The 12937-nt window shown below is 41.6% G+C and overlaps 3 protein-coding genes across 4 annotated transcripts in view; 2 read left to right on the forward strand and 1 right to left on the reverse strand.

Annotated features, from left to right (window-relative positions):
• LOC309696791 (putative methyltransferase YdaC) lies at positions 1 to 2698 on the forward strand. 2 transcript variants are annotated; one of them, XM_082518209.1, is made up of 4 exons: positions 1 to 115; positions 522 to 778; positions 1808 to 1988; positions 2096 to 2698. In XM_082518209.1, exons 2-4 carry the CDS (start codon positions 524 to 526, stop codon positions 2290 to 2292), a joined length of 633 nt encoding a protein of 210 aa, XP_082374335.1. In that variant the 5' UTR covers positions 1 to 115; positions 522 to 523; the 3' UTR covers positions 2293 to 2698. The 2 variants fall into 2 exon arrangements, with proteins under 2 accessions (XP_082374335.1, XP_082374334.1); XM_082518208.1 differs by having other exon boundaries at positions 7 to 111.
• Positions 2699 to 3862: 1164 nt separating this feature from the next.
• On the forward strand, positions 3863 to 8283 carry ube2t (ubiquitin-conjugating enzyme E2T (putative)). The gene is made up of 7 exons (XM_082518211.1): positions 3863 to 4014; positions 4285 to 4394; positions 5113 to 5182; positions 5284 to 5389; positions 5526 to 5624; positions 6358 to 6441; positions 8006 to 8283. Exons 2-7 carry the CDS (start codon positions 4286 to 4288, stop codon positions 8120 to 8122), a joined length of 585 nt encoding a protein of 194 aa, XP_082374337.1. The 5' UTR covers positions 3863 to 4014; position 4285; the 3' UTR covers positions 8123 to 8283.
• A 76-nt stretch (positions 8284 to 8359) lies between these two features.
• Positions 8360 to 12937, reverse strand: part of lgr6 (leucine-rich repeat containing G protein-coupled receptor 6) — a 38601-nt gene continuing 34023 nt past the window's right edge. Inside the window, exons 15-18 of the mRNA XM_082518179.1 lie at positions 12488 to 12613; positions 11397 to 11551; positions 10687 to 10767; positions 8360 to 10605 (exon numbers count right to left, since the gene is read on the reverse strand). Coding sequence (XP_082374305.1) covers positions 9467 to 10605; positions 10687 to 10767; positions 11397 to 11551; positions 12488 to 12613 — 1501 coding nt within the window. The 3' untranslated portion in view covers positions 8360 to 9466. The remainder of the gene's footprint in view (positions 10606 to 10686; positions 10768 to 11396; positions 11552 to 12487; positions 12614 to 12937) is intronic.

Here is a 12937-nt window from a genome sequence, read left to right on the forward strand (position 1 = left end):
CACCCCGGAACGGAGCAGCGCGTGCGCCGATGAAGCACAAGCTCCTCCCACTACCAGGAAGACTAAACTGCGGCGTGGCTGAGAGCCGACGAGCGCTGACTGTAAACGAAAGTAGGTAAGCGCTTTATCCCGGCAACTGGCACCGAGAGTCAGAGGGGCAGCCATGTTGTCCTGTACCCGTGTGAACTGCGTGCTGCGTGAGGGCACCGTGTCAGCTGTTTGGATTCTCCTGAACGGAGAAAAATGATGGCCCGATACTCTGAGTCTGTAAATCTACAAGTTTCAATCAAGTGCTCAACTTTAATTGGTTATTCAGTAATAACAATGTTAATAAACTTCTACTTGGCTTTGAAACAAATCAGCGGATTAAACATTAACTGCGCAACAAATAATGATAAGCAAAGTCCAGCCACACTGTGAGGGCGAACCATGTATAACATGTTATACACCGTGTCCTCACGTTGAACACCGCTGAACCTGAAAGCAGAAAGTTTTAGCCAAATATTTCATGTTTTTTTCAGTCATGTGGGCTGAACCACTGGGGAAACAGCTGGGCCGTCCCACGCGATCACTTGCAGGGTGGTTGGTGAGCAAGTGGCTCACAGCTTACAATCAGGTCCTGGAGGAGAGTGCTGTGCAGCTGTGTGCCATCCAACCTGGGGACACTGTGCTGGAGCTGGGCCATGGCCCCGGTCTGGGTCTACAGTCTGCAGCCAAACTGCTGACGGGCCCCACAGGCCACCTTATAGGGGTGGATTACTCAGAGTACATGCACCAGGTGAGATAGAAAGAGTGGAATAAACAAGTCAAATTCAAGTTTATTTAATACATGTGGGTTGTTACTGTTACGAAGAGTGTCTTTGAAAAAGAGTAAAAGCACACAGCTTTGTTGTGGCCTCTTCAGCCTTGCTAAAGCAGACACATTGCAAGCCTTTAAAAAGAAAATGCACTATTTCGGAGAAAATACGCACACTGGCCACTTATTTCGTTACTTCACCGGCTTCAGAGCTGCCTGAGTTATCTGTGTCATAGATTCAACAAGGTGCTGAAAACATTTCTTTGATTTTGGTCCATATTGACATGAGGGAAAAATCACATTGTTGCTGCAGATTTGGCTGCTGGACACCCATGAAGTGATACCACCATATCTCAGAGGTATCCTCTTAAATTGAGATGATGTGGAGGCCATTTAAAGTCAGAATGAAACACTTGATGTTTAAAATCTAATTTAAAATCTCCCCAAAACTAACATAGATGTAACACTGTCTGTGTAGCTGGATTTAAGAAATAAGAGCTTAAAGTTTTTAAAACACGTTTAGCGCCATCTTGTGTCAGTGGAGAATGTGACATCACTAATGTGCTGATGTCTCCACTGATGCTGTGAGTTTATGCCAGCTAATTATTAACAGAACCAATAACTCATAATGAGACTAAAATCAGTTTAAGGGGTCACCTTTGTGCTGCCCGTGGCTGCAACAATGAGTTTTACGTTAAAACCAAGGATTCTGAACCTAAATGCCACAGCAGAAATCATGAACCATCAGACCATGCAGAGTTTTCCAATCTTCTGTCAAGCCCATGCAAATTAGCGTCTACTAGTGAACAATGTCCTGTTTTGAACTGATCGCACCTGGTGTGGTCTGGCCCAGCTTCTTTAAGGTTTGATGTGTTGTGCGTTCTTCTGCATACCTTTGTTGTATATTAAATAAATAAATAAAAATCAAGCACTGCTGAGCAGGCAGCTAAGACCTAAGAAAAGCATAGCTGCTAATCAGGGACAATATTGTAATTCTTCTGTGTCTGACAGATGGCAAAGAAACAAATGATGGAACTTATAGCGAGTAAAAAAGTGACGCTCCACCACTGTGACGTAGCAGCAATGCCTCTCAGAGACAGCACTGTGGACAGAGTCTTTCACTGTAACTGCTACTACTTCTGGCCTGATCTTAGAAAAGGAGCCGCAGAAATACACCGGGTGATGAAGCCAGGTAATGCCATGACAGTCAGGCAAACTTTATTTACAGATTTAGTTCCAAAACTTGTCTTTAAATAATGATTCTCAAATTGAATTTCCCCATCTTTTTAACCCACCCAGGAGCCCTGATGGTCACAACTCTGAGGCTTTCTCGTGTGGCTACGATAGCAGCGAAGGGGGTGATGCCAGGGGAAAACTGGCGCCCAGAGGCCTACATGGCAGCTCTGAGAGACTCCGGCTTCACTGATGTCAGAATGGAGGACAAGCAGGACAGAAACATTACTTTTCAGGCTATCTTTGCCACTGCCTTCAAATAAGATACTTATGCAATTATGAAGTTTAGTGTGATTACATCAGTCATTAATGGTCTTCCTTTTGAAGATGGATAAACTTGAACTTATCATAATGATAAACATATACAGATGAGAAGTTTTATATCATTTTCTGTCATTCCCTACGTGCAATGTTCTTACATCAGTACCAGTATACAGTATGGTGATTTTAAAGCTTCAAAACAGCATTACTGTGAAAAGTGGAAATAAAACATAATGAAGAACTCTATGGAGGAAACCCAACTGTATGAATGTGTAATCATGCAATAAATGGAAAACAGGAATAAAAGAATTAGAAAGAATAAAACACACAAGATGATACCAAAGTCTTATAGTGCTTCTGCTGTCAAAATAAAACAAAACTCATGGTGTCAGCTCCACCAAGAAATGATATATTTGGTAGCGTTGGGGTGTGTGTCATTTTGTCCTTAAACTCAAAAGCTCAAAAGCTTTTGAATGAATTCTGATCAAACTTTGCAAAGTGGGGACGTGTTAACAATCCATTAATAATTACTTTACATCCATCAACTTAATAATTGATGGATGTAAAGTCCACAAAAAGCATCTTAAAAGATTTTAAAATGTCATATCATAACTGACCTCTGTCCTTCAGGGTCAACAGATGGATCTGAAGGTCCAAGTGATAATGTGATATCAAGTTACTTATTACAGTTATGTTTCGTACTGTCACATAGACATACAGGCATTTAATTATACATGGGGATTATAAATATCGCGTTACTTTGGGCCTCTGTCTTCTTCTTCGAGGTTAAATAAGGTCAAACTTTAATAAAAAATAAAGTCTACTGCACTTTTGCACTGGCAACATTTGGGAAATGATACTGTTATATGGGGTCAGTATCACATTATAGTTTGCTTCCAAATATAATTTCATATTTGACCTCTGATCTCGCTTTTACATTTCACCTGTGTCTTCTTTTCATTCAAGTTTACCCAAAATGCCTATATCTTTAAAGAAAGTGTTGTCAAGAAAAAGATGATGAACTGCTTTGTTAGTTAGATATACGGTAGTGTAAATTGTAGTGCAATATTAGATCACATGCTCAGGTCTTTTAAACCCTTTTTTTTTACAAGTCAGTACCTATTATCCATTACCTACTCCTAGACAATATTTGTGTAACCAAAGTATACATTTGTCATGCCACCCTTATTTGAAACCTCTTAAATTACATTTGAAAAGAACAAAGAAAACTAAATTCATATATTGAAAATACACAAATATTACCTTATAAGTAAATACCGACTAGAGACCAGAGAGTCACCAGGAGACGCTTCTTGTTCCTTTTTGTAAGGCTATAAATGAAAAGTGATTTTAGTATCCTCTAAGAATCATATTTCACACATACACATGAATGGTTAGTTGCCCAGTGTTTCGAGCGGCAAGCAGAGAGGCTACTGGATTGCAGGATGATCACTGTAACACTGTTAAATTAAAAATAAAAATGATGCTGTGTTATTTGTGCGCAGAAGTAGCCTCCTGGTAGCTCACACTCGGGACCACACGGTGGCGGTAATTCATCTGAATAAATCCAACAGAAGAAGAAGAAGAAGAGCGGCGCGCGGGCGGTGCATACGTAAGGAGAGGGAAATCCAAAACAGAGTCGATGACGCTGCTTCGCCGAGAGCTGTGAAACTGACATTTCGATTAAGATAGACAGTGATTATCAAGTGCACAGCTGATAAAAAGTAAGTAAACGAGAGGTGCTCTCCACCTGACAAGTTGTTATTAGACTTTTTGCACTAAGAAGGTGTTTATTTCTCGGCCTTCACATTAGTAAGCAAAGGCGTTAGCTCAGCATCACAAGAAGGCAGCTAACATCACAAACAAACCACTGTCTCATTGAGCAATTTGACAGTAAATGTTCTACGTTTAGGATTAAATTATTACAAGCGTGTGTGGAGACTGACCCACGAACTTTAAGTGTAACGCTAATTAGCCAGCTGCCTGTTTTTCAGAATGCAGAGGGCTTCTCGTTTGAAACGTGAACTTCAAATGCTAAGCACCGAGCCCCCCCCTGGGATAACATGCTGGCAGACCGAAGATCAGATAGACGACCTCCGGGCACGTATGTACTACTGTGTCACTTAAACGACTAAAGCTATACTTGCCAGACACTTTCTTATGTGCGTTGCTAGTACCAGGTTGGACCTCTGTGTTGCCTTCACAACTATCGTAATTTTTAACTGCGGCGGTGCCCAGTGTGGTCTCTGCTCCTGCGGCCCGTCTGCTTCTAAATTTGATGCGTTATGCGTTCATCGAGGCTCTTTTGGATTGTTTCCTTCCTATCAGCTCAAACCAGCGTAGCCATTTTCCTCTGACCTCTGAAATCAGTGGGGCATTTTGACCCAGATCTGCTGCTCACTGAACATTTTTCATTTTGGACATTTCTCTGTGCATTCTAGAGATGCTTATGTGGAAAATCTCAGTAGATCAGCAGGTCCTGAAAGAGTCTCACCACCATATCTGGCACTAACAAAATCACGTTACTAGCAAAGTCACTTAAATCGGCTTTCCTTCCGATTCTGATGCTCAGTTTGAACTTCAGCAGGTTGCAATGATCATGTCTATATGCAATAATGCACTGAGTTGATGCCTCGTGATTAGCTTATTGTCAGACAGTTGAACAGGTGTACCTAACAAATTGCCAAGATACATTTACCTATACTATATACTCAGAATATTTCACCTGATTAAGATCACTCTGACATCCATTTTTGCAGTGGATCCTGTCATTAAAATATATCAAATACATGACCATATCTTTAACCCCTGTTATGTTCCAGAGATACTGGGTGGATCAGGAACTCCTTATGATGGTGGAGTCTTCTCCTTGGAGGTCAAGATTCCAGAGAGGTACTTCTTCTTTGAGCTTTAACGTCGATGGGTTTCTCTCTACTAGTTACATGTTCTCACTCCACTCTAGCAGGACTGACATGATTTTTTTTTTCTCTTAGGTACCCGTTTGAGCCTCCCAAAATACGATTCTTGACTCCAATCTACCATCCAAACATTGACAATTCAGGACGGATCTGCCATGATGCTCTTAAACTGCCACCAAAGGTTATAAGAGATTTCCAGTACATAATAAACTCTTTATTTCAACACCATTACATGGTGGACACAAGGATATATGTTGCATTTTATACATTTCAGATGTAGTGTTGTCTTTATATTTATTTCTTTTTTTTTTTTTCAGGGTGCCTGGAAGCCATCTCTAAACATCTCCACAGTCCTCACTTCCATACAGCTACTCATGGCGGAGCCAAATCCAGACGACCCCCTGATGGCTGATATAGTGAGTCACACATAGTGTGTTGTCCATCCTGTACGTCCAGCTATCTATCATGCACAGTCTGTCTGTGGTGGTTTATTTTATTTTTAGAAAATTGTGAGTTACCTATATTGTCATGTAACAGTAGCTCTTTATTTAAAAAAAAAAAAAAAACAGTTTTAAAGACATTGTCTTGACTAAAATACATAGTTCCGTTTTTAATTGATTCAAATTCATCCCTGGAAATAAAAGGTATCCTAAGTCAGCGGTCCCCAACCCCCGGGCCTCGGACCGGTACCGGTCCGTGAGTCGTTTGGTGCCGGGCCGTGAGAGTAGAGGCTCAGGTGTGAAATGTTTGGTTTTTATTGGTTTTCAGCGTTATTTTGTTATCGTTTTTATCATTAACTCGGTTTTCCTGGGTCTTTTCACGTGTGTTATGAATAAATCTTATTTTTTTCGGTACCAATACTAGTTTTCTTTTGTTGTATTTATCCACGACACCTTAAAGGCCGGTCCGTGAAAATATTGTCGGGCATAAACCGGTCCGTGGCGCAAAAAAGGTTGGAGACTGCTGTGCTAAGTAATTAAAGACAAGTCCGGGAGTGTGGTAAATGCCAAAATGACTTGTTTAGATGCAAGTCAAAAACCCCTTTAAGCTAAAACCTGTTGGGTTAGAGAGCAGCTGTGTTCAGCTGTAGCACAGTGAATGATTCGATAATCCAACTTTATACTTTTATCTATTTTTCCCGTAATTTAGTCATCGGAATTCAAATACAACAAACACCTGTTTATGGAGAAGGCCAGGAAGTGGACACAAGAACATGCCGTCCAGAAGAATTCTGTGAGTTACTAAGGACTTATATAATATAATATAATTATAATTATTAATCATTTAATGTAATTACACTCTGACTGCTGCTCTATTCTTAGTCACATGATTCCTGTCACTTGCTCCACAACAATGTTAATGTATTAGTTGTGTGCACTGTTTTATTTGACCCACATGGTTGTGCTGTGCTCCTGCAATAGAACATTATAGGCCGAGTAAATAGAACTTGTTTATTTGCAGTCGCATTAAAGTGAAAATAACCTCCTTGTAATTGCACTGATTTTTTTTTGCATTCTGTGATTGGGGGTTGAGGGTGTTGCATACTCGACCTCTGGACAAACCTCAATTGTAAGGTGACTGCACAGATTGCCTAGAGGAAAGCAACTTGTCCAAACAATTCAGATTGACTGTAATCACTCCCAGAAAGATTGTCAAGGTTTTGCAAATATTTGCTCTCTAATCTATAAACACAGAGAGATTGCTAGCATGTGACAGCTGATTTAAGTTAGTTAGTCAGTCAGAGCAACTGAGCTGGCAATTGTTACTGTATAAAAGCAAAGTTGTCAAGCACGTATGGCACTTTGCAGTTAGATTGCTGTCCTGCAGCAATCATGTCACTTTGTGGAGGAACTTCTGAATTTATGGAAACAGGTGGCAAGAGATGTGGAATTTTGCTACTAATCTTACTACTTAATCATGACAAACATTTTGCGTGTTATTACCAGCTTGCCCTCATTCAGCTGCAAAATGGAAGGTGATCAGTTTCATCCCTTTTTTACGGCTTTGAGGATGGCGGCAAAACGTTGCTTCAGAGACTGCTTCTTCGAAGCGTTCAAATTGGAGGCAATGAGACTGCAAGGTCATTGCACATGGTTGCAACAATTTTGATCATGCTACAGTGTCCAGCCACTGTTTTCCCTACTGTAACTATAGTGTAATCTCGCCATAAGAACAGTTTCTTCCCCTCTGCTGTTGGACACATGAACAATAACCGTATGACTGTTCCCACCACTAACACATGACCCTACGCTGTGTTCACTGCATCATTCCATGTTTGGCACTGACCACCACCTGCACTCATGTATATATCATGTATATATCTATCTATCTACTTAGCACTTTTAATTCTTATTCTCATTTTTATTTTCATGTCTATTTAAGCTTAATTTATAACAGTATGTTTGCACTGAAGCACCGCAGCAATTTCCTAATGTTGTAAACCCGCTCAACATTTGGCAATAAAACCCTTTCTGATTCTGATTACTAATGGAGTGCATCATGTACATCTGCACTGCTCAGAAAAACTAAAGGAACACGAGCTGCCCAACCTCTGGTGGGATCCAAATATTACTCATGCTAGCAGTAGTGACACTGACCCCAGCCAAATGTAAAAATGGTGGAAAAAACTGAGACAACATGTCATGAGGGTGCGCTACATTTTCACCTGTAGTGCACCTGTATATAATTTCATTAACAACCCCCTCTGCTACTTACCCCAGCAGTTTAACTGACTCGATGATTTTCTGGTTTAGGAGGAGTAGGGTGTTTTGTTTTTTAATGCATTTTTTCTCCCCAGGGTGTTGTGGATGGCAACAAAGAAAATACTCCTGATCAGAAAGCATCAACCCGAAAAAGAGAAGCGCACAGTGTGCAGCAGGAAGCAGAAGATCCAGCAAAGAGAACCTGTGTGTAGTTTCCACCTCACCTGAGAAAACTGACACCTTGTTAGAACTGTGGTATTAATTTTATACACAGATGTAAGACTTGTCTTCCTGTTTTTAAATGTATGTGGATGGCTGTATGTATAATGTGCGTGCTTGTGTTGTGATATTAAAGTTTCATTTTATTAATGTATTTCAGAGTGCCTGGACTTCTTGTGTAGTTTGGAGGTGTCTCCGATCTGTAACATAAGTGCATACTTGAGTGTGTATAGTATGAAGCTGATGATTTTATTCAAAAATATGCTTAACCAGTTGTATACAAAGTATGTACATCCTAAATAGTACATTTGTTTTTACAAGCTAAGGATTTATTTCTTATAATATAAAATTATATAATTGCTGTTTATAAAAAGGGGAGACAAACATCATAAGGCTGTAGTGAGTCAAAACCATGCTAGTTCAGAGGTAGTTATATTGTATGTACATAATGCTAGCCTACTCTAAAGTCTGTAAGAAAAATACCTACATCCCATTCAGTCTCTATGACTGCTTGCCTCCTGTTGGATAGAGTTGCTTTTCTTGAGATCAAACATGTAAACCATATGAAAATAGATGTGCGGCCCATTTCCTGTGGCGCTTTGCTGCCGTATAAAGAGTAGCATTTTTACAACAACCTTTGTATTATACAGTTGCATAGTACAATATGACAATGACATCTGTGGAAGAAAACTTAGCTTACACTGGCTGTCGTGTGAGTGATGAGGAGTCCCTTTTTTTTAAACAGACCTTAGCAATAGGATAGAATTTGTATTTAAACAAAAAAATGGCTCCAACTATAAAAGAACCAAACAACCTGCATCTTCTGAGTTGGATTTTTCATCAGTTTTCAGTATAAACAAAGATCTATTGGTGCTACCTAAATTCCCCACAGGCGAAATCGCTGATTTGTCCAATGCTTACATTTTCCATGTGGATTTGAACTGTTCCCCATGACTCAGTCCACTGAAATGTCTGAAATTGTCCTTTATATAAAAAGCAATGTCATTGTCCTATTCAATGTCCTTGAATAGTCTTTTCTGTGAAAAGACCTTGTAGTCCCGCTCTCCACTTTCAGAGGCTCTTTGTTTTCTCCTCAGCTTCTCTGCACTCTGTAGTCTCTGTAGTAACAGTTTCAGTGTTGAATGTTCTGAGGAGCTTGAAGACTGTGAACCCAGAGGCGGTCTTTCTGCAGAGGATGGTCCTTTCATATTCATATGGTGTCCTAGCTTTTCAGACAGCTAGCGTGGATGCTCATGGGTTGAGAGTGAGAGACATGGCAGTGTGATAGACATCTTGATCCAAACTTTCCAGAAATCACCAGTCGCTCACCCTCTCTCTCACTCTGCCACCCTTTCTCTATCTCTGGCAGTGGGAGGAGGTATTTGGCAAGGGATGAGAGGAACAGAGGATGTGGAGGAGCAGTGGGAAAATCTGATCGGATCCTGCCGGGCTTGGAGAGAAGATCCTCCACTGTAAGTGGCATCAGTGAGTGACACCTGTGTTGAGGAATCGGAGCAGGAGCTCTTTTCTGTGTCCACGGAAACCAACGAGTCCAAGGTGTGGTCCCGACGGAGCTGTGTACGTGCTTTGGGGCGTGGCCAGAAAAACAGCTGAGAGTGGTCTCTCGTGAAAAGAAGGAAGAGGAGAGGGTTGAGGCAGGCTGGCAAGGGCTGGAGAAGCAGGAGGACTGATTTTAGTACTTCCTCCCCCAGAGAAAGGAGACCAAGAAGGGAACAAAGGGAGAGGAAAGCTACTGGTACATACAGGAGACCATTGGTGAATATTAGCCAGGCAACATGTTTGATCATAGCGCAGTCCCACAAGCCCTCACACTCTCCTCTGAGTAACTCCCAGTAGAGGCGGATGTGTGAACCTGTGACTATAAGCAAGCACAGGGTGTTCATCATAATGAGGGCCAAGGGAAAGCCCAGGGAGGACGGCAGTCGAGAGGATGGGGGTGGCAGGGGTGAGGGAAGGCAGAAAGGCGAGGACCCATACTCCCCGACTCCTGCCAGTGGGAGAGAAGCAAGCGTGATGGAGAGAACGAGGCAGAACAGTGCACAGGTGCGCACACTCACGAGGGATGGGGACTTCCCATAGGTGCGCGCACACGTCACGCTCACACCACACTGCACTGCTGCAAGAGTTAACAGCAACACGCTGGCCTCGGACGCAAACACCCAGACCCATCCTGTCGCCTGACAACCAGGACCCCCCTCCCACCGGGCTCCGTGGTGGCCAAATTCTCCCAGCGTGAGAGCATCCACAAGGGCCAGGGTGCACATGCACACACCAGTCAGTAGATTTGAAGCCCCCATGCAAGCCACGGTAAAGCGAAGTGGTGACAGGTAGCCTGATGAGCCAAAGAGAGACAGAAGCAGGATGGAGTTCCCCAGCAGAGACACCAGGGAGATGCACCACAGGCCAACACGAACTAGCCAGCTGCCCAACAGAGAGTCACAGGGACGGAAAGGACCTGCAACAGCACAAAACAGTAACTCATTAGCTACTTGCATCATACCCTACAATAAAACTCATTTGCATTCATTTGCATTACCAGGTGTTGGTGTGCACTGGACACTGGCCTGCAGTTTGGATTCCTCTAATTCCAGCTGGAACTCCTCCAAGTCTGGGTCATCTGAAAGAAAACGTTTTTTTTAGGGCCAGAATTCAGAATTTCAGATTTCCTTTTTGATCAAACCTCCACAAGGTCCATGTGTTAAAGCATATTGAGAGCTTATTCTGAAAGTGCTTATACACAATATACCCCATGCAGACTATGCGCGACTCTAGCTGCAGGGGGTTGTAATGATAACATTCTGTTCCACAGACAAAAAATAGACACTTCAGAAGATTACTGGCGCTTGGATGAATTTTGATTGTCTTGGCATGTTTCTCTAGCAATTAAAGGTAAATAAATTTTAATCAGTGATATGTCTTGGTTTATTCATCTCTTGATTCTGTTGTTTTTCTGAATACACCCAGCAGTTTTTTAATTTCTGCTTTAATCATGCAGATTCATTGGGTTCATTTCACCTTCATTTTGATTTATTTGTGTTTCTATTTTATGCTGGCCACAGGAATGAAGGAATGGAGGGGTCAGCACGTGTTGTGTGTTTAGGTCACTGTGGTTTCAGTGAGGATCTGACACGTCCTTAACGGCCAGGTATGGACACTTAGTTGTCAGATTCCCATCTGATATGTTACAAGTCTTTTGACATACTGTGTGTATGTTTTCACAGATACCGTAAGCATGTGTTGTCTTACAGTGAGTGTCGGTGTGGATGGGGTACATGGCTACAGTCCTCTTATGCAGGTCTTCACTGGTGCTGCTCTGCTCTGAGTCCCACTGACCGGCTGGCTTGTAGCTATCACAGGAGCCGTACACACAGCATTGGTAGGCATAAGGCATCTCTATCACCCTGTACCAATCAGATGAGAGTAGTGTTGAAAATAAACCAGAAGAAAAACAGGAGCATAATAAGGTGGCAACAAAACTGCAAGTCCTGGCTGATGTTTCTTTATCTACGTTTCTTTTAGGCACAATTTAAAACTGTTTCCCAGCAGCTTCAAGTGCTTTTGTTCCTGTTGCTCTTACTTGTATTTACATTAAACCACATTTTGATTGATGTGTAATCAGTTTGACTGGTATTAAAGGTATATATTCCATAGGGACCGGGTGTTTTTGCCTTATACTGGACACGCGTAGCCTTTGTAAACAGAGGGGATGGTAACAATAGACCCAAAAAAGCTTCAGTGTATGAAAGCATAACTGAATTTTTAATAATGATAACAGTCCATCGTTGGGGAAAATGCAGGCGAAGCGTTTATTTATTTTGCTGATCTGCTGACTTTGGTGTAGATGTCTGCAAAAAACCCTTTTATTTTACCTTTAGTGCTTTTAAAATGTTTGTCTGCCAGAGGTTCTGTTCTGGGCGATGTTCTACAGGGATACTAACACAGAGCTTTGATCTGCTGCCATCTCCAATCTCTTTAAAAGTTCCTCTTCATTTTTTACTTCATCGCACCTTCCTAGGCCTTCAGGGATCTTTGTAACAAGATTTAACTTGCTGCTAACAAATACTCAGTCATTGTTTAAGTTCGGCTCAGGAATGGCTTGCAGGGATACACTGTAATTAGTCAATTGTCAGAGTTGGCAGCTTTCGGTAAATTCACGATATTAGTAGAAAATTGCGAGAGGAAGGATAATTTAAGGGTTGGGAAGGGATGCGTTTTCCTCACAGCCACAGGATACACACCTGGGATCTTTGTTTTTTTGGGACAAAGCAAAATACAAGTTTCATTTGAAGATCACACAGTTAAAGAAAGCACTCAATGATTCTGAATAGAGTAGTTACCTCATATGGGGAAAGTTATCAGGACTGAAGGCCTCATATAATTCTGTGTTCCCCCTCAGCTTGAGATGGGTCAGACCGCTCAAGCCTACAACAGGTATTGAGCTCAGACGGTTTTCAGTCAGGTCCCTAAGAGAAAAATCGAAGGACAGTGAAATAAGAAAGGTGCATGTCAAATCAAGCCAAGTTAATGTTTGTAAAATGTGTTTTTATTTCAGATAAAGCTGCGAGATGTCCTTGATAAAATGTCCTTGTCTCCTAGATTCATTAAGCTGTGAAGACAGGACTCTATCAGACTGGCTCCACATAATACTTTCTGTCAAACGTATTATCTGCTTGTTTAGCCACGCAAACTTCAACCAGTCTTCACACAATGAAGTAATTTTATATTGGCATGACTTGAGCTGAGGCTTCTTGCCATGCAGAGATATTTTTTTTCAAACAATAAATGGA

This window comes from Aulonocara stuartgranti, assembly GCF_965226115.1.
Source record: "Aulonocara stuartgranti genome assembly, chromosome: 20".
Taxonomy (NCBI): domain Eukaryota; kingdom Metazoa; phylum Chordata; class Actinopteri; order Cichliformes; family Cichlidae; genus Aulonocara; species Aulonocara stuartgranti.